The sequence below is a fragment of the Polistes dominula genome, unplaced genomic scaffold (assembly GCF_049000335.1).
Source record: "Polistes dominula isolate Pdom_NZ unplaced genomic scaffold, Pdom_raw_medaka contig_49, whole genome shotgun sequence".
Taxonomy (NCBI): Eukaryota; Metazoa; Arthropoda; class Insecta; order Hymenoptera; family Vespidae; genus Polistes; species Polistes dominula.
In genome coordinates, this window is record NW_028300914.1 from 5,724,878 (window position 1) to 5,747,085 (window position 22,208).

General features: G+C 27.0%; 4 protein-coding genes across 9 annotated transcripts; 2 read left to right on the forward strand and 2 right to left on the reverse strand.

The window, feature by feature from the left end:
• Positions 1-14: 14 nt before the first annotated feature.
• olf186-M (Ki-ras-induced actin-interacting protein-IP3R-interacting domain olf186-M) lies at positions 15-5,426 on the reverse strand. Of its 6 annotated transcripts, none has more exons than XM_015318328.2 (6): positions 5,283-5,421; positions 5,098-5,111; positions 4,646-4,937; positions 4,235-4,533; positions 3,259-3,483; positions 15-3,183 (listed from the first exon to the last, which is right to left on the reverse strand). In XM_015318328.2, the coding sequence occupies exons 2-6, from the start codon at positions 5,105-5,107 to the stop codon at positions 2,093-2,095; spliced, it is 1,917 nt and encodes a 638-aa protein (XP_015173814.1). In that variant the 5' UTR covers positions 5,108-5,111; positions 5,283-5,421; the 3' UTR covers positions 15-2,092. The 6 variants fall into 6 exon arrangements, with proteins under 6 accessions (XP_015173814.1, XP_089026019.1, XP_089026021.1 ...); XM_089169893.1 differs by having other exon boundaries at positions 4,646-4,953; positions 5,043-5,111; XM_089169895.1 differs by having other exon boundaries at positions 5,043-5,109; positions 5,283-5,420.
• Positions 5,427-5,534: 108 nt separating this feature from the next.
• On the forward strand, positions 5,535-17,510 carry LOC107064937 (dynein axonemal heavy chain 7). Its single transcript, XM_089169890.1, is given in 3 exon segments — positions 5,535-5,791; positions 6,673-11,354; positions 11,356-17,510. Coding segments are annotated over 3 exon segments (10,746 nt in total). The 5' UTR covers positions 5,535-5,743; the 3' UTR covers positions 17,372-17,510.
• Positions 17,511-17,741: 231 nt separating this feature from the next.
• On the forward strand, positions 17,742-19,742 carry LOC107065042 (NSFL1 cofactor p47). Its single transcript, XM_015318332.2, has 5 exons — positions 17,742-17,986; positions 18,321-18,759; positions 18,823-19,108; positions 19,196-19,399; positions 19,509-19,742. The coding sequence occupies exons 1-5, from the start codon at positions 17,885-17,887 to the stop codon at positions 19,636-19,638; spliced, it is 1,161 nt and encodes a 386-aa protein (XP_015173818.1). The 5' UTR covers positions 17,742-17,884; the 3' UTR covers positions 19,639-19,742.
• Positions 19,743-19,998: 256 nt separating this feature from the next.
• On the reverse strand, positions 19,999-22,170 carry LOC107065041 (uncharacterized). The gene is made up of 2 exons (XM_015318331.2): positions 21,940-22,170; positions 19,999-21,859 (listed from the first exon to the last, which is right to left on the reverse strand). Exon 2 carries the CDS (start codon positions 21,685-21,687, stop codon positions 20,392-20,394), a length of 1,296 nt encoding a protein of 431 aa, XP_015173817.1. The 5' UTR covers positions 21,688-21,859; positions 21,940-22,170; the 3' UTR covers positions 19,999-20,391.
• Positions 22,171-22,208: the final 38 nt, after the last annotated feature.

Consider the following 22,208-nt stretch of genomic DNA (forward strand, 5'->3'; position numbering starts at 1 on the left):
TTATAAGAAGGAAATACCTTTTGGTTGACCTTTATTCAGTTTTCCCATAATTTATACATTATAACTTTTTTATAATTTTTCTTTATAATGCTTTACATACGTCGTTTATCTTATTTCATATTACCTAAATTAAAATTGGATAAATTATTTTATCATAATTTCTGTATATTTTGTTCTTTATTAAATAAACCGATCAAGTTATATAACTAAAATTACAGAACAAATTGCAGGAAAAAATTATCTGTAAAAAGATACATTGAATTTTTTCTATAGAAAGAAAATAGCATTTACTATTAATCTTGATTTAATTATATATATATATATAATTAATTAATTATCTCTTTCATTGAAAAAAGCAAAATTGGTATTTATAAAAAAAAAATAAAATAAAAACATCGATAAAGATATAAATTTTGCAAAAACATTTAAATATTGTGTACTTAATATCTTATCATGAGTCCCCGTAGTATCTTAATAATAAAATAAATAATGTTATGTAATTTATGCCGTTTTTTCGTGTAAAAATATAGAAAATGACATATTATATCATGTTTTCCAATACTATTAAACATAAGAATGTAAATATTGCTAGATGAATCAAGAAAATGATTCTTGCACATACACAGTTCTTAAAATATTACTCAATAATTTATGATTTTTGATTGTCGATGTAGAATAGAATAAAAGTTACATAATCTTACTAACAAGTATAAGGCGTGAATATAAAAACTGTTTAATCACATTACATTTTATTATGTGCATAGAAACGTAATTTAATTACGTTTATAATATCATATTAAAATCGTAATATAAAATATATATAATTTAATTTCAACAAAAATAAACTCAAATACGACATTAACTGAACCAATAGATTATACACCAAGTAAGATTATTATAAAATGAATGTAAACAAATGTGTGTTTTGAATATTAAAAGAAAAAAAGCGTACAGAAAGATTACTACTTTGCAATACCGTAAATATATATATAGTACCATTAATTTAACACGAATTCAAATCGTATGTTTAAAGAAAAATTAGTAAAAAGACTAGAATTTTTGGTCCTTTTATTTTTATTTTATATATAATTAATATTCCAGTTATATTAAACTTATCCTTTTCTTTTTTATATTAACATGACATTAAAATCTTCTAATAGATTATATATATTATATAAAATTCTTTTGTGCTTATATTTTAAATAACAACAAAAATAAACTTAAATAAAATTAATAGAAATAAAAGAAGAACAAAACAAATCATAATTTATCAGTGTCGATTAAAAATATTTAAATAGATATGTTTATATATCGACATGTTTGTCATTTTAAATTCTTGACTTAAGAAAACAATTTAACAATGTCCATATTTCCAAAATATTAGATAATATAAAGCAGTGTATTTTTTTTGTATTTACCCATAGTTCCGTATTAAAAAATAATTACGTTTTAAAAAATAAAACACTACTGTATGTCGTGTTTGTATTCTAATCAATATCAAAAAAATATCTTTTTTCTTTTAAAAGATATTAATGTAAATATATATTCACATAATATGTATGTGTATATAGATTTATACACATACAAGTAAGCTAATGTAATAGTAGGTGAACGGTTAACGAACATAATCTGTTCAAAGATAATATTCACTAACCAATCATCAATTAAGTTTTACTTCTTCTTGTGTTTGTTCTGTGAAGTCGCTCGTTATCAGAATACGTATTTGTTATCCGATTTATTCACAGTCCAAACTGTTTTTTAAATAATCACCCACTGTAGACTTATAATATTTTTCTATATAATGAGATTTCTTTTTATTATATTTATTGCTGCCATTTTAACTAATTTTTTTTTAGCAAACTAATGTTATCTTAGTTATTTCTCTATTAGATGATTGTAGGCTCTTATTTCTATTATCTTGTAAGTAAAAGATTTTTAAAAAGTATTTAGAAAAAAGCGTTTAAAAATGATATCTTAGATAGCTTTCTATATATGTTATTTGTTGTTTTTAATGCGGTTAAGTAAATAGCATCTATTAAATCATTAATACTTTCTGAAAATTCATTTAAGTAGCTTTTCCAATGATTCTATATTAAAAACCAGGTTCCATTCTAACGGATAAAACGCTATTTAACATGTCACGGATTTCTGCCATTTCTATTCTGCTCTTAGCTACGATATCTTCTAACTTTTTATTTTCTTCCATTATTTTTTCTACTTTCTCCCAACATTTGCTGTCATCGAATTGACAGTAACATTCCCCGTGCATGTCTTCAGCTTTATAAATTGAATCTAACTTTTCTTTGCAATCGCAGGCTGGATTTTTCTTTTTACAACATTTAGTACCTTTTGTTGGTTTTAATACACTCGTTGTAGATGATGATGTACTTGAGGTATTTGTGCTTACACTTGGGGCGTATTTGTAACTTTTAAATGGACCATAAGTTTCGTTGACTTTTTCTTGACTCAAACACTCGACTTCTTGGGTAGATTCTAAATTTAATTCTTTAATGTTTGTTATCTTTTTAGATGTTGCATATAAGTCGGGTGTCAAGTCAGATTCAGATGTTTTATCTTGTACGATTTTATCTTTAAATACTATTGGACTGGAACTATAGAAATTATCGCCATCAAACTCATTTACTCTTGCTTGACGTTTTAAACTTTTTCTTCTATTTAGTAGGCCTTCGTTAATCTGATTTTTAATAATTATACTATCACTAAATCTTCTACCATCTGGAATGAAATTATTCTCTCCTAAACTAACTTCGTCGAATCCTTCGCTAGCACGTCGAATACCACCATATTTAAAAGGAATGTCATCGTCTTTTTCAGTTATAGTAGCTATCGATTTGGACTTTTCTTTATCTTCTACTTTACATTTCATATTAACATTTATTTGGTCATTGAAGTAATTACTTGGCTGCGACACTGATTCGTCGGTTTCATAAGATTCCGTACTATCGTTAAATTGATCGGATAACTTTCTTTTAATAGATTCATCATCTAATTTTTTAGTGGATGATTTTTCTGTCTTCATATGAATTCCCTTTAATTCTCTTAATTTAGAAATATCGTTAATAGTACAATAATTATCCTCTTTTTCGTTGGATATTTCTTTTGCATTTGGTACGCATATTTCAATTAAATCTCCATTGTGTCCAAAAGCAAAAGACTTTTGTCCTTAAATGTGTATAATAATATGAAGTAGGAAATAATTTAAAGAAGATTATGATACATTAATATAATTAATCTTACCAATAATCATACGCTTATTGCGCATATCAGGACTTTTTGACCGTGGCTGCTCCAAAAATTGTCTGTTGTCTGGCGATAATACGGAATGTCTAGATTGCGGATACATCTTGTTGGATTGTTCATAAGCATTGTATATTGCACATGCATCCATTTCATGTGACTCATGTTCGCGCAATCGTTCCATGATTTTTTGGACTATTTCAGATGGTGCTACATATGGCGAACCTTATAAAATATCACAGAACATAATTAGTAAAAGATATTTAAATAGAATACATTAATAATAATATATCAAATTATTAATTCTATTTAATTAATAAAAAACAAAGCAAATATTCCATTCATTTGGAACTATTATTTTTCGAATGGCATCTTTCAGTTGTAAACAATTTATTTGTGTGTAATTGTACCTATCTTGCAAATGTTAATAATTAAATGATTTCTTATAAATATTTCTATCACGTGTAGGTATTCCTATAGATTTAAACTCATGCATTTTCAAATATTTATTAACAAAATTATATAAAATAAGCTTCATTTAATTATAAACACACACGTAACAAAAAAACTTGCACATAAAATAATATGCACATAGAATCTATAATATTAATATACCTTACAAAGAAAAAAGTAAGTAATAACTATAAATCACATGCTTAAATGTTGGTGTACAACAAACTAAAAAAACATTTTTTCATTTTTTTCTTTTTTGCAACAAATAAGTGTAATTGCACATTGCATTTATTAAACTTACAAATGTGCTGGACCCAGAATGTCTGCGATGTAAAATACTTGTATTCATACTTAATGTGCCATCGCTTCCTATAAAGTATTAGTTACATAGTACAACGCTACAATATTATATTAAGTTTTTTTTCTATTATAACTTTTGGATAATATTGTAGGTTCATCCTATTAAGGATTGTAACATATAATTTATCTACAAAGGTATATACACAACAAAATTTTAGCTTACCTGTTAGACCCCTATATCCTAAAGATACGGAATCAAAAGATTCGCTTGTTTCTTGTTGTTGTTTAACAAAGTCATTAATAGCAATTCCTTTTAATTTAGATGGCTGTAAGAACCTTTTAGGTATACGAGACAACGGGCCGCTTTCTTGAGGACTATTGGAACAACCTCCGAATCCAAGACTAAATAAAACAGCTTCGGGATCTGCTTTTCTCAGTTCTAACAAACTTTCTATACTACTGCAATGACTACTGTCCGATTGAAAACTCTGATCTCGTGCAAGTCTAGCATGAGGAAGAGAACTATAATACAAATACATTATTTTTATATCTATACAAACTTGAACAACAACAATTTTTATTGGAAAGTTTCATGCTTTAAATACGTTCGCAAAACAATTGTTTAAATATTTACCTAGGTATTCTAGACATATTATTGATTGCTGGTGTGCTAGGCACGTTGATAGGAGCTGATACAGTCATTGTCGGTAGCTTTGAATAGTTGCCTTTCAAAAGCGGAATGTCTTTAGCTGGCGTTGGTGTTGCAGAAGTGCTAGGCTTAACGTCTATCGAAACAGGTAGATTTGATTTTAAAGGCGAGGGTATTGAGTCGACCCATTGTTGAACCGGGCTATTACGACGTCTCATTTCCCACATTCCACGTAACCAATCAGTTACTTTTACAATTGTTTCTTTCCCTATACTTTCTAAAAACATACAATCCTTTTAAAATTCATATATTTATTATTAACCATTCGTCATTGATTATTATGATATAACATGAGGATAATTGTAATAATTATGATACAAACTATCAATCAACAATATCTTATTACGTCCAGAAGATCTAATTGTGTTAAATTATACCTGGGTCCATATCTCTTAAGCAGCATGAGTAGTACGCAAAATTTATTATTAATGAATAAAAATCAAATATGAAAAAATGATTATCATATAAAATTGATTACATATCAATATGATCCGTTCAACATAAATGTATTGAGAATGTTATCAAGATAAAAAAGTAAAATATCAATGATCATTAAAATTACCTTGAATAATATTATCTATATGTTACATTGTTTTTGTAATAAATTAACGTGCTTTTTAAAACACGTTTATGAACTTTGTTATGTTCTTCAAACGATTTGCGTCGCGCATACTAACTGAGCTTGTAACAGCCACTTGTTAATATCACACACACATACACATATCTTTATATACACATGCATACATAATGTAACCTCAGTGCATACATATATATACATATATCTTAATAGATATGCAGTATATTTTCAATAAATTTGCGCAGCTTTCATATAACGTCACAACATGGTGACTTTATTTGACAATATTTTTCTTCATTCTAAATTACAAATAAGTGAAAATGTAATAAAATTGAAAAACTGTAATAAACTAATCTTCATTCGTCAATTATATTTAATTTCTATTGTTTGATCATGAAATTAATTGTAACAATGTAAAATAGAATTTTAAGGTTAGATAATGAATAATGATGAAAGGAGAAGGAGGAGAAGGAGAAGGAGAAGGAGTATCTATGGTAACAAACAAGTATATTTTATTGTAGTTGTGAGTGTATTACTGTTTTTAAACAATGGATCATTTTCCTAAAGAGTTAAAAAATAATATATTAATTTTGATACCTAAAAAACATCGAAAAAAATATTCTAAATTGATAAATCGTATTTTTCATGAAATTGAGATTATACATATGAAAAAAAAGAAAGTTTTGGTATTAAAAATGTTGTGTACCTTGAAAAGGATAATTATGAAAAATTGACAACTCATTTTGACAATTTTAAATTATTTAATGTAAGATTTGAAAGGAATCGAAATTTTCTTATAAAAAGATATTTTCTTTCTCATGAAATAATTAGGAATATTATTAAAGGAGCACAATTGAAACTTCCTAATATTATTTGTGATCTTAAGAAGTATCAACGCTGTCAAATAACTTTATTTCAATTGCAAAGTATTTGTAACAAGGATATTAACAGGAATTCTTTGTTTATAACGAGTAATTTTTACAATGAAACTTATGAAGCTATAGCGAATGCAAAAACATTAAAAAATATGCCTATGAAACGTTTGATACATTTTTTACAGTGCGTAACTAATGTATTCACGCAACAGATTATATTAATAATGATTAAATCGATAGATAATATAATTAATTTTATGGAGAATAAATACAGCTGACCGCAGCTTGAAATAAAGCTTGTATACCAAAACAATAGGATTACTTTGAAACCTAATTTGAAAGATTTGTTTGATGCATTCAACGATATTCTTTCCAATATCGAAAATATTGCTCAAGAATTGACTCCATTTGAGAAATGTTTTAAAATAAATACAAATTATGAATACATTAAAATCAAGTTACCACAATGGTTTATTCAAAGTTCTTATAATAAATTGCAGATGACATTGGAAGATATGCTTAGACCGATAATGAATGATCTTAATACCATTGTTAATCAATTTGGTATCATATGCGATGGTACAAATGTAAAAGACAAAATTCGATTGTTAATTTCACAAAAACTTGATTTCGATGTCTATCTTGGTGAAATAAAAAAATATAACATGTATCATAATATCGCAAAATCAATGGTAACAAACGTATATTATGACGTAGGTCAATTGAATCAACAACCTGCAAAAGAAGCATTAATTGAATATTGTTCTGAAATAATTGATATGCTTACGAAGGAATTGATGAATTATCACCTTACATATAATCAACTAATTTGTTCTGAATTTGAAAATCTTAAAATGAAGGCTTTAAATGTACCTAAAGATGCAAAGAGATTAACTAAATTAATCGACTATATGATGCACGATTCTAAAGTATTGGTGAAAGAATTAGAAGAAAGGATACATAAATCTGTAGAAATGTTAAGTGTACTTTTAGAAATAACAACGTTAACGTATAAACATATGAAAATAAATAGAGATACTATTTTATGGTTGAATTTAATACAACCGATATTTGCACAAAGCAATATCATGTGCGAAGCTATTAAAAATGATTTTGAAGATGATTTACAGAAACGAATAAGTACTTTAAACATCCAAGTAGATGATCTGTTTCCACATCTTGTTATTTTAGATAACATGGATGATATTAAGAAAGTTCAAGAATATTCTGAACATTACGACGATCTTATTAAAAAAGTCAAAGAAATAGAGGATCAAGTAATTACGATAAATGCAGAAGAATCATTTTTTAAATTCCCAGAAACTGAATTTCCAAGAGTCATCGAATTAAAAGAGATTGTTTATCCATTTTATTCTCTTGTTAATATCATTCGTCAATGGCAGAGAGATAATTCTATATGGTTGAATGGACCTTTTGAATATTTGAGTCCTGATGTGATTAAGGAAAAGACTTTAGATTATTTAACAAATATCACGGAGATGAATAAACAATTCAAGTCACGAATCAAAATGGATGTTACATCTAATAAATCATTTAAATTTTCTGGAATAACAGATGATCCCGATCCAATGCAACAACCTGCTCCTTTGAAATTATCTTGGCAAGCGATCAACGATATTCAACAATTTAAAGTATATTTACCGCTTGTTATTTGCATATGCAATCCTGCGCTCAAACAACAACATTGGAAAGAAATGTCTATGATATCACAATTTGATCTTACTCCACATGCTGGTACAACACTTCAGAAAATTATTAATTTTAATTTAATAGAAAATATAGAGAAATATGAAATTATTAGTACAAAGGCTACCAAAGAACTTTGTCTACATCAACAACTATCAGAAATGCAGCAGATGTGGTATACGATTTCATTTGAAATTATTTATAATAAAGAAACAAAATTATTTGTATTTAAACAGCAAGATGATATAGAAAGTCTTTTAGAAGATCATTTTCTTAAAATAGAAGAAATGAGAGCTTCTCATTTTATTGAATCAATATCTACGTCTCTTAAAAATTTTCATATTTCTCTTAAAAAGATTCAAGAGATAATAATACTTTGGTTCGATATACAGAAATGTAAAATTTCTGTAAGTTCGATATTTTATTGCCAAGCAACAGAAAATGATTTATTCCAAGAAACTTCTTTGTACAGAGAAGTAAACAAAATATTAGAAAATATTAAGAAAAAAATATCAGAAAATCCTAATTTCCATACTTTTCAGAATGATTATGATATATTAAATAATTTACAAGAGTCGAATATTAAAATGGATCAGATAATGAAAAGAGTTCAGAATTATATTGATAATAAAAGATTAGATTTTGAAAGATTCTTTTTTCTATCAGATATAGAAATTCAAAATATATTATTTGAGTTGGATGATATAAATAAATTACAATTATGTTTACAAAAATGTTTTCCTGGTATCAATAAATTACAATTCGATAAAACAAACTGTAATATTTATTCCATTTTAGGAAACTGTAACGAGACTCTTCAACTTAATACAAATATTGCAATACTTAGCGGTGAAGAAAAATGGTTATCTACTTTACAAAAAGTATTAAAAAATACAATTTATGAGAATTTGCAGCAATGCTATTTACATTTTGAAGAAAAGGATCTATGCGATTGGATTACAAATGTACCAAGTATGGTAATCATTTGTATTTCTCGCATTTATTGGACCAGTCTGGTCCAAAATTGTTATTCACCTTTTAATTTGTTATTACTAAAAACAATTAATAAGAAATATACTGAATTATTGGCGAGCTTGGCTGGTCGAATGAAAAGTAATATAATACATAAAGAAAAGAAACTGTTAATGTCATTAATAATAATAACAGCTAATCACGAAGAAATTATAAGATTATTGCTAGAAAAAAATGTTTGTTCTTCTTCAGATTTTAACTGGTTGGCACAAATGCGATATTATTGGATTGAAAATGAAATTAAAATTTCATTATATAATACTACAATAAATTATGGTTACGAATACAATTATTATGAGCAATATTTAGTGAATACGCCATTAACTGATAGATGTCTTCGTACCTTGATGGAAGCTTATAACTATCATTTATTCGGAGCTATTATTGGATCTGTGGCCACTGGAAAAATGGAAACTATTAAATATTTAATCAATTCTCTTGCAATGCCTTATTACATATTAAACACGAATGAAGGATTTACTTATAAATCAATACTGAATGTATTGAAAGGACTTATTTCTTGTGGGACATGGATTTGCTTGAAAAATTTAGATAAATTAGAATTAACTGTACTATCTGCAGTTACGCAAACAATCGTGAATATTCATCAAGTAATATCCACAAATTTAAAATCAGTTATGCTCGAAGGAACCAAATTAAATTTAAATCCAAATGGAAACATTTGTATTATTATGAATGTCCAATGCAACAAATATTACGAATTATCGGATAATTTGAAAATACTTTTTCGCACTATTTCTATGGTAAAACCAGATCTCAAGCAAATAATAGAAATAGAACTCTTAGCATCTGGTTTTTCCAATGGAAAAGAACTTGCAGCTAAATTGGTTTTGATCTATAAATTATTATCGGATCAATTATTAGATAGACCACATTATAAATTTGATTTGTCCTCAGTGAAAATAGTTATTAAAACTGCAAGGATGTTAAAAATTCATTTTCAAACTGAAGATGAAAATATTTTATTACTTCGTTCGGTAATCGATGTAATTTTACCAACATTTTCTAGCGAAGATATAATAATATTTCAGAATATAATACATAGTATATTTCCTAATACTAAATTACCGTCTCTGAATTATAATAAAATATTAATAGCACTAGAAAATGTATGCGAATCAAGATCATTGGATTTTCACGAAATATTGAAATTAAAATGTTTACAAATGTTTGAATTAATGCATGTTCAACATGCTCTCATACTTGTTGGTGGTCCTCTTACTGGAAAAACAGAAATGTTACATGTTATGGCTGATACTTTTACACTACTACATAAATGGAAAGATGATAATGGTGCAAAAATTACATTAGAAATGATAAATCCAGGAATTATCAACAGCAATCAATTATTTGGTCAATACAATAAAGAATTGAATTTATGGGAGGATGGTTTATGCACTAAAATATTTCGTACTTTTGCAGCAAGTAATTCATCAGATAAGAAGTGGTTGATATTTGATGGATCATTGAGCGACATATGGGTTGAAAATTTGTATACAGTAATAGATAGTAATAAATTCCTTCATTTAATTTCTGGAGAAAGGATTTCAATGACACAAACGATGTTTCTAATATTTGAAACTATGGATTTATCTAACGTTTCTCCTGTTATTGTATCACACTGTGGTATTATTTATATTGAATCACAATCTATCGGATGGAAACCGTACATATTATCTCATATCAAACAAAATCAAATGTATAATAAGTATGAGAAAATTATGTATTCGTTATTAAGTTGGTCTTTAGACGCTTGTCTTCAATTTTTACGTTTGAATTGCTCGATGACAATTATTGTAGGAGAATTACATCTTGTAAGATCAACGTTAAGTTTGTTTGAAATGTATTTAACAGAAGCTTGTAACGAACTGTTGGAAAGAAATGAAAATTTAGATCATTTTGTTATTTGGTCGCAAGCAGCTTTAATATTATCTTTGGCATGGGTTTTTGGTGGAAATTCATCTACAGATTTCCAAGTAAAATTTAATGAATTTTGCGTAACGCTTTGGAATAATTCTCACAGTGAATATCCATGTCCAGAAGATATTAAACATTATGATATTGCTTTGCCTACTGAAGGATTAATACAAGATAATTTGTATACTTTTAAAGGTGTTGGTAACTGGAAACACTATAATGATTTATTGAAAACTGAAATGATAACAGATATGTGTAACTTTGATCAAAAATATGTTCCAACTCTTAATTCTATTAAGTTCGGTCGTTTATTTCTTACACATATCAAATATTGCAAAGCTTTTATTATTTGCAGTAATGGTACAACAGGTAAAACTGTTCTTTTACAGAATTTATTAAAATATAAATTATCAAAACACAAATATTTAACAAACACTTTTAATTATTCTTCTCTTGTAACTGCAGAGAAAGCAAAGAATTTGTTTTTGTCTTACTTGAGTAGGATAAAAAAAATGTTATGGCTTACCAGAAGGTAAATGTTGTATAAACTTAATTGATGATTTTAATCTAAATACCGACACTAATATCAATTCTAGCTCAGTACTAGAATTAATACGACAATATTTTAATAACGGATATTGGTATGATACAAAGATATTTGATAAAATCTTTGTCACAAATATTAACTTTTTATTAACAATAACTACTGGTTATAAAAAGCATAATATTTGTCCTAGATTCATGAGACATTTTAATGTTTACACATTTCCTGAACTTACGACGGATAATATATATAAAATATTCTCTAATATGCTTTTAACTAATTTAAAAAATAATCTTTTTAGTACAGACGTATTAAATTATGTAACAAGTATAACAAATGCTACAATTGATGTTTACAATTCAATATTTAATATCTTGCGTCCGATACCTACCAAAGTACAGTATTTATTTAATATCAGAGACATATACAAAGTTATAAGCGGTTGTAGTCTTATCCAAAAAGAATCAGTTGATGCCAAAATTGTATTCATTCGTTTGTGGGTACACGAAACGCTGCGTGTATTCGGTGATCGAATTTCAGATAACGACGATAAAGAAATTTTATATCAAAGTATAAAAGAAGCAGTGAAAAAATATTTCAAAGATTCATTTGAGTCTGCTTTTGATCATTTACCAAAATTTGAGGATAAAATTACTAAGGATAGTTTGAAATATCTTTTATTCGGTAATTTTATAGAATTGGATGAAACTTCATCGAAATATAAAAAATATGAAGAAATCAATTCTTTAGAAGTATTGAAAGATGCTATTGTATCTTACATGAATAATTATAATAATATTAATAACGAAAAGATCGATATTGTAATAACACAACAAATGTTGATATATTTGGTAGAAATTTGTAGAATATTGGCAATGCCCGGTGGAAATGCAATTATTATTTCAACCATTAGATCTGGTAAAAAATCCATAACTAAACTTGCTGCTTATATTCAAGAGCAAAATTTCTTTGAATCTACCATGGACTCGTATTATAATTTTAATATTTGGAAAGATGATTTAAAAAAGATATTACGTACTTGTGGAGAATCTCAACAAAATTGTACATTCTATCTCACAGAAAGACAAATGAAGAACACATTTCTTCAAGATATTAACAGTTTATTAAATACCGGGGAAATACCAGATTTATTTTCAACCGAAGAGAAACTCAGTATTATAGCGGCGATGCGTATACATGCTCAAAAAGGAGATTCAAATGCAGAAATAAATATTTCTGCTGTAATGGATTACTTTATAGAACAATGTAAAAATAATTTGCATTTTGTACTTGGCTTCAGTCCGATCAATAATACAATGAGAAAATATTTTTATTTATATCCTAATTTAATCAAATACTGTACAATCAATTATTATGATACATGGCCAGAAGATGCTCTTGTTGAAATAGCTAAAATTCATATAGAAATTATAGATATTCCAAAGAACATAAAAGATAGTGTAATAAAAGCTTGCATTCAATTTCATAATGATGCAAAAATAAATAGCTTAATGTATTTAAATGATAATGGAATACCAACTTACGTTACGAATTCAGCTTTTTTACACACCACAAAATTATATAAACATTTAATGACCAAGAAACAAGAACAAATTATTACTACTAGAAACAGATATATGATGGGATTGGAACAACTTGAAATAGCAGCGCAACAAGTTGAAAAAATGAGTACAACGTTAACGATTCTAAAACCTGAATTAGAACTATCTGCACAAAGAACTATCACGACAATGAAAGAAGTTAAACAAGAAAATTTAACTGTAGAGAAGGCTACGATTCTTATTAAAAAAGAAGAAGGTATTGCTAATAAAAAAGCAGAGATTGCTGCAGTATTAAAATCTGAATGTGAAGCTGATCTTGCTGTAGCTATTCCTATTCTCGAAGACGCTGTTGTAGCTTTAAACACATTAAAACCTACTGATATTACTTTAGTGAAAGCCATGAAAAATCCTCCTGACACCGTTAAGTTAGTGATGGCTGCAGTTTGTGTTATGTTAGGTGTAACACCAGATCGTATTGTTGATCCTGTTAGTGGGAAAAAAATAACGGATTATTGGGGTCCAAGTAAACGTATTTTAGGGGATATGAATTTCTTACAAAATTTGAAAGACTATAATAAAGATAATATACCATCAGCAGTAATACAAATAATTAAAAATGTTTATATGACAGATAAAAATTTTGTACCTCATATTGTTGCCAAAGCATCAAGTGCTGCAGAAGGACTCTGTAAATGGGTAAGAGCAATGGTATCTTATAATGAAATTGCTAAAGTGGTAGCTCCAAAAAAAGAAAAATTGGCAGCAGCTCAGAAAGAGTGCGACGAAGCAGAAGCATTTTTAAATGAGAAACGTCAAACTCTTTCTAATTTAAATATCAAATTAGCTACACTTAACAGTAATCTTCAAGACACTTTACAGAAGAAATTAAAATTAGAGGAAGAAGTGAATAACTGTACAATGAAATTACAGAAAGCAGAAAGCTTGATTGCAAGCCTAGGAAATGAAAAAGATCGTTGGTTACAATTAGCAGACAATCTTCAATTAAATTATGATAATCTAGCTGGAGATATGATACTATCATCTGGAATAATAGCCTACATGGCTCCGTATAACATCAAATGTCGTGATAAAATGATAAAAAAGTGGATCAATCTTATAGAAATGTTAAACTTGCCATATTCAAAATCTTATGACTTTGTTAATATACTCGGAGTGGAATTAAAAATAAGTTCGTGGTACCTTTCTGGTTTATCTAAAAACAGATTTTCCACAGAGAATGCTATTATTATGGAGAATTCTAAACTATGGCCATTGTTCATCGATTCTCAAAACCAAGCTAATAATTGGATCAAAGAAATAGAGAAAAAGAATGGTCTTAAAGTAGTTAAATTTACAGATTCCGATTACATGTCGATCATACGATATAATATTGAACACGGTAATCCTATTTTACTAGAAAATATTGGAGAAGAACTTGAAGTTGCTATAGATTCAGTGTTGTTAAAAAATATTTATAAAATTGGAGATGATTGGTATTTAAAAATTGGTCAAATTATTACCAAATATTCTCTCAATTTTAGATTGTACGTTACAACAAGATTATCTAATCCACATTATCCACCTCACGTATATAGCAAACTTAATGTAATAGATTTTGCACTTCCTTGCGAAGCTCTTCAAGATAAACTCTTAAATATAATTATAAGAAAAGAAAAATTAGAACTTCAAGAACAATTTGAAAATATTTGGATAGAAGATACTATTAACAGAGAAGCTCTTAAGTTGCAAGAAGATAAAATTTTAAGTACGTTATCGTCTACCAGTACAAATATTATAGAAGACGAAAAAGCTATCAAGATATTGGACTCTTCCAAGACTCTTTCTTTGAATATAATTAAAAAACAGGAACAAGCAGAAGTTATGAAGAACGAAATAAATATCGTTCGAAGTACTTACACGCAATATACTAAATTTTGTGCTGGATTATTTACGACACTTAACGCATTATCAAATTTAGATCATATGTATCGTTTTTCGTTCTCATGGTTTATCCAATTATTCACACGTTCCATTCAAGGATCGAATAAAAATATTTCTCTCGAAAAACGATTAAAATTATTAAAGTATTCTTTCGCTCAAAATCTTCATTCAAGCGTTTGTAGATCTTTGTTCGAAAGACATAAGCTTATTTATTCATTTTTACTATGTTCTAAAATTTTATTAGACAATAAACAAGCAACAGAAAAAGAAATTCATTTCTTTTCTCTCACAGACATAGAATATTGTAATATTTCAAATGTGTTTCAAGTACCAGTTTGGTTATCAATGAAGACATGGAATAAAATTTGTTATATCAATGATAACTTATCTAATTTTAATGGTCTCGCACAAGACATTTCTTCTAACGACGTAAGCTGGAAAATATACTGGAATTCGGATCTCGTAGAAACTTTAACATTACCAGATCCGTGGGATAAAAAGTTAGGGCCGTATCAAAAATTAATATTAGCTAAAATTGCTAAGCCAGATAAAATTATTTATCATATCATATATTTCGTTGAAAATTATTTAGGAAAAATGTTTAATTACTCGTCTCAATATACAATGTCTCAATCATATGCAGAATCCAGTTGTCTTCGTCCGCTTTTATTTATTTTACCAAGTTACTCTTCACCTCTTTCTTTTCTTTCCGCTTACGCGAGTACCATCGGCTATTCTTCAAAATACATATCTCTTTCTATGGAAGATACACAGCAAAAGAAAGCTGAAGTTCTTATAAAAAAAGCTCAAGAAGACGGTGGATGGGTATTCCTTCAGAATTGTCATCTCGCTGTTCCATGGTTGTTTCAATTAGAAAAGATTTGTGAAAATTTGAATGCATCAAACACATCTTTAACTTTTCGATTATGGCTCTCTAGTTATTCCATTAATGAGTTTCCTATAAGTATTTTGCAAAACTGTGTAAAGATAACGTTAGACGATCCAAATAATATCAAAGAAAATTTATTGAGATCCTTTCAATTGAAGTCTATAAAAAATAAAGATATTTTTGACTGCTGTCCTGGGAAAGAAAAAATATTTATAAAGTTTCTTTACCAATTATGTTTCTTTCATATAGTTGTTAAAGAAAAGAATAACTTTGGAATGCAAGCTTGGAATATTCCATACAATTTTGATTATTCAGATTTCGAAACATCTATTCTCCTATTACAAGATTTAATAAACAATCATGAAAATGTATCAATCGAAGCTATATCATATTTTATTGGTGAATGTAATTATGGTGGTAAGATTATGAACAAATTTGATCAAAGATGTTTGAATCATCTATTAAGTTATTATTGTGATGATAATATAACAAATTATTCTCAGCACTTCTTTTCAAATAATCCGGAATATCTATTGCCTCGAAAATGTGAATACAATGAGATAATGAAACACATTAAAAATATGTCGATAAATCATCCCTCCAAAGTTTTTGGATCAGATGAAAATGCTCTCGCTATCAGAGATGCTAAAAAAACTAATGAATTTTTTACATATATGTCTTTAATGAATTCTATTATTTCATCTAAGATCAATGAATTTACTGAAGTGGATGAACTAATTATAATCGATAACATCGAAACTGAAATATCAAATATATCTGTCATTGAAAACATAGAAAATATTTATCATTCTACATTTTCAAATCCGTTGAATATTGTTTTAATATATGAAATAGAATTAATTAATAAAACGTTAATCGAAATAAAAGGAACCTTGACAGATTTGAGATCGGCGTTTAACGGTGACATAATATTGAGTAATTATCTAGAAGAATTATGGAAATTAATATACAATGGTCAAATTCCATATATCTGGAAAAAAGTATCTAATAATATGGAGGTTGCAAATCTTCCCGAATTCATTAATTATTTAATAAAGAAAAGAAAATTGATCAAAGATTGGATTGAAAACGAGCATCCTTATTTAATTAATTTTGGCGCATTGACATATTGCAAAATGTTTCTTTCTATATCAAAACTTATGTTTTCTCAGAAACATAATTTATCTATTACAAATATTTATAGAGATTTTGAAATATTGACAATCTATGATCCATCTGAAATAAAAGATAAATGTAATGATCATTATTACATTTATGGATTATATTTAATTGGTGCGCAGTGGGATTTACAAGACAAGATATTAATAAACAGCATACCTGGTAGATATCGTTATGACATGCCCATCATGTGTCTTAAATTTATCACACAAGAAACAATATTGGAAAACATTTATAAATGTCCTGTATACACTATTTGTATTGAAAATAATATAAACAAATTAAATACAAATCTTACACGTCCCAAACAATTACAAACGTTACATATGCATGTAATGACAGTACCTTTAAAAACAAATATATGCGTTGCACATTGGATAAGATGTGGTACTGCATTGTATCGTTAAATGTCAAATAATTTTTAATATAAATGTAAATTAATTATTAATTATATAAAATACATATTAAAACAAAAATGATAATATATATATATATATATCTAAAAATCTATAGAAATTAACAAAAAAGTGTCCTATAAAAAAGTTTACTTATAAAAATTATATATAAAATACAAACAAATATAAAATTATAAGATATATAAAAATTAATAATTTTTAAATAAAACGATATAATATTAAATATAATTTATAATAAATAAATAAAATGTTATTATAAAAAATTTTAAAGTATGTGAGTGGTAAAAGACTATTTGTTGAAATTTCAAATATTTCGCGGATTTGGTTCACATGGTAACATCCGGTTCGCCATTCCTTGACAAAGGAATGACAGTAGCAGTTTAAGGTTGAGAAAGAAATTCTCTTGGTTTTAAGAGTTCATAGAACAGAATAAAACAAAGATACACCGATCGAAATAAAACAAAGCATTAATCGATTGTGTTAGCGATTTAATAATTGGATATCATGTCGAACCACGATGAGTTACTTTCGCAATTTACAGATGTAACTGGTGTTGATTCAGAAAGAGCACAATTTTACCTTGAGTCATCCGCTTGGCAGCTAGAAGTGAGATTGCATTTTTTTTAGATTTAATCTTATATTATTTATAATTCATTATAATATATCATATTATATGTTGCAAATATATCGACTATAATTTCATATAACCTTCAATTTTTTTACTTTTAGTATTATTTCAATTCATAGATTCAATTATGAAAAGAAGTAATTTTATAGATGTTTTTTCTTTATTATTTTAAATTGACAGTTATTATTAATAATATTTAAAAAACGATTCGATAAAGATACTTCTATTAATACTTAAATATTTGTAATACCATTTTTTTATTTACAGCAATAGTTAAAGACAATTGCCTAATATTGCTTAATATAATTATAGGTTGCACTTGCAAGCTTCTTTGAAACCGACGAACCTCCTACATCGGCAAATGAATACGTCGCAGTTGGACTACAAGATGACAATATAGGAGATAATTCTAAGAGTACAGCGAAACAAAAAGGAAATAACTCAATGGATCAAAATACAGGAAATAAAAATAAATCCAAAGCAAAGCCTAAATTTGGTACGATAAGCGATTTGCGAAATAAGGATAGTAGTTCGGAAGAAGAAGAAGGACAAGCCTTCTATGCTGGTGGATCTGAACACAGTGGTCAACAGGTACTTGGTCCGGGAAAAAAGAATGATATCATAAGCGATATGTTTAAATCGTGTCAAGAACAATCTATTTCTATAGAACCTAGAACTAGTGGACAACAAAGACCAAATACGTTCAGTGGTACTGGTTATAAATTAGGACAAACTAGTTCAGATACAGAAGGTATATACAAATAATATTTTATCTCTTCTATTATTAATAAAATATTAATTAATGCATTTTCAGTTGTGTCAGGAGCACAGTCCAATCAACAATCTAATGCTGGTCTTATTACTTTGAAATTATGGCGCGATGGTTTTACTATAAACGATCATGAAATTCGACCATACAGTGATCCAGAAAATAGAGAATTTTTAGCTGCTATAAAACGAGGAGAAATTCCTGCAGAAATTCGACAAGAAGTTCAAGACGCAGAATTACGATTAGATATGGAGGATCATCGTCATGAAGAATATGTTCCTCCCAAAACTAAGGTTAAAGCTTTTACTGGGAAAGGACATATGTTGGGAAGGTATCATTCACATATTTCTTTTAATAATTAATCTAGAAATATTATTTAATAATACAACAAAATCTATGTTACATAAAATGTTTACAGCCCATCTCCAGCTACCGTTGGTATGACAATTCCAACAGATCCAGCTGATCAAGCAGCTAATGAATCTCAAGCAAAAAAACAATTAAATTTAGATACAACTAAACCAGTTACTACAATACAAATTCGACTTGCCGATGGGAGCAGTGTACGAGCGCAATTTAATTTATCTCATACCATAAGTGACCTCAGAAGATATATAACAACGTATCCTTTAATGTTACATTTTAGCATTTAATATTTAATATTTAATATATATTTAAATTACAGTTTGATTTAAAAAAAAACATATTTTCTTTTACTATTCCATTTTCAGTATGAGACCTCAATATGCCATAAGAGACTTCAGTTTATTAACTATGTATCCAACTAAGGAATTAGCGGAGGATAAAACAATAGAAGAAACAGGTTTAAAAAATGCAACCATAATGCAACGACTAAAATAAGCTTTCTTATGAATCTAGTTAATCAAATTCAGAATATGTAATAATAACTAGATGGAAAAAAAATATATTAATGAAAAAATACACCAAAATAATAAAAACAAAAATTTCTTCATATATTATATTATAAAAAATAATAAAGTAAATTGATTTTGCTTCTAAAACATGATATCATTATAAAGTTATTATAAAGATATCATTATAATAAAATAATTTAATATATCATAGAAATTTCATGCCGCATTATACATAGTTTTATATAACAAAAAATTAAGAAGAGGAAAAAGGAATTGTAAGAAGCATTCATCATAACATACGTATACATAATGTCCAATTAAAATAAGAAATAAAATTTGCATAAAATTTATCATCTTATAAACATATATTTATAAACGTCAAACTTTATACAATTATGGTACATATTTATACCACGCTTTACACTTCGATTGGATCTACATCTCGTAAAAAAATTTATGTTATAAAATATTTGTTCGATTATAAATTGTAATTGTTTTAATGAATACATACTTTTTATACCAAATGTTCATAATTCGTCAAGCAATGCCAAGGTACCTAACAATACTATTAAGAACATTTGTAACTAGAAAGATTATTTAATAATTAAATGTGCATTTTTATTGACAAAAGAGTTCATACGAGTTTAATAAAAAAACAAAAAATAAAAATAAAATTGATAAAGTAACAAAAACACATGCAAATAAAAAAACATTATTTAAGTTTTACTCAGTTGTTCATCTAATGGCTAATAAGTCTTGTAAAAATTGGCGAATTTCTTATATCCTTAGAAAATTTTGGGATGGAAGTATTAAAAATGTCTTCTTGAATTTTTTTATCGTCGCTACTACAAATTTTGTAATTATGTACAAGAATCAAGTCTTTAGCCATTTTTTGTGTATAAACATTATTTTTGGATAATACCTCGCGCGGCTTTGATATGAAAATAGGATAATGATCTGTAACATCTGTATCAAATTGTACTTTTCTATACATGATTAATGTAAAGTTTGCGGATGGATTATTATCTAATTCTTTTGTACAAAGGGTAAAAATATTTAATTTGTAACGATCTGCTAGCAATTTGGATGCACTGTAATCAGCTAATAAATCTACAAGTGAACGATGATAACTTAACGCTATATATTCTTGCCAGGATAAAATAGAAATATACATCATTTTATTATACGTACGATGCAAACAATCAGCTTCTATAATATCTTTCATAATATTAGTATCAAGTCTACTAAAAGGAAAATTCCATGGTACTGTTGTATATGTAAAGTTTAAATGGGGAACATATATTGTAGATAATTCCTTCAAACGATTATTCAACGTATTAACAATACCAAAATCGTACGCTATGAAATTATTAATGCCTATTAATTCGTGAAAACTTATAAAAGTGATCATATCAATTTCATGCATAGGTTTTAACAATGGTGGTATTATGCAGACTGCTATACTATTGTCATTTAAATATTGTGGTTGCGTCGCAACGGAAAAGATAGGAACATTGGTATTATCTTTATCAAATTCTGTTAAGAACGATACTCCAACGGGTAATTTGTTTTCCTTATATGCACATATTAAATAATAACCATTATATTCCGCTTTTTCTTCTCCATTTTCAAAATACGGAGTGCTATTGATTACAATGTATTTATAAATACCTACAGATGGTTTTGTTTCGTGTTCAAAATATATATTACATTGTAAATTAGATACAGCACTTCTTTTACTAAAACTTATTGCATGAACTTTGTTATTCCCTAAATTGTATGCAGAATACACGTATAAATCATCGTTCAACCTTTGCCAAGATGAAGAAGGTTCGTCTAATTTTATATTATGTTCTACAAACGATGCATTATTGTTTATGCAATTTGTGCTAATAGCTTTTTGACTTGGTTTACCAAAATAATTAAAAACTTCTAAAACGTATCTTAATCTATTATATTCGTGTCTATAGAACAATAGTGATACTAAACTTACAACGGCCACTACAACTAACGTAGCTTGATAATATTTTTTCATTTTACTATCTTGTTTATAATTAATGATCCTTTTTTAATTACAATTAGTCCCAAAATTAATTATTTATACTCGATTTTTGTTGTTGCGAGGTTATATTTACTTGCGGACATTGTCTCTTATAGCAATTAGAGGTTAAGTCCAAACAACACTGCAGAAAATGATTTTTTATTTGCTAAAATTATAATATAATAACATTATTATTTAACAAATTCACTTTAATCATCATACTCATGAAATTTTATTTTTATTTACCTTCAGCTTTCTATTTTTGTTTCTATTTACAAATCTGTAATATTCCCTGAATTTGATTTTGATTGAAAAGTAAAGTTTGATATAGCAAATATAACTAAATTTGAAGAAATTTACTATAAATATTTTTTAATCTATTATTTATAAAATCTTATTTGTATTATATTTTTAATATATTTTTTATAAATATTTTATTTTTTATATGAATCTCTTTCATGATTCGTTGACAGTTAACCAATTGTAGCAGCACAATATTTTCAAATTTAAATATA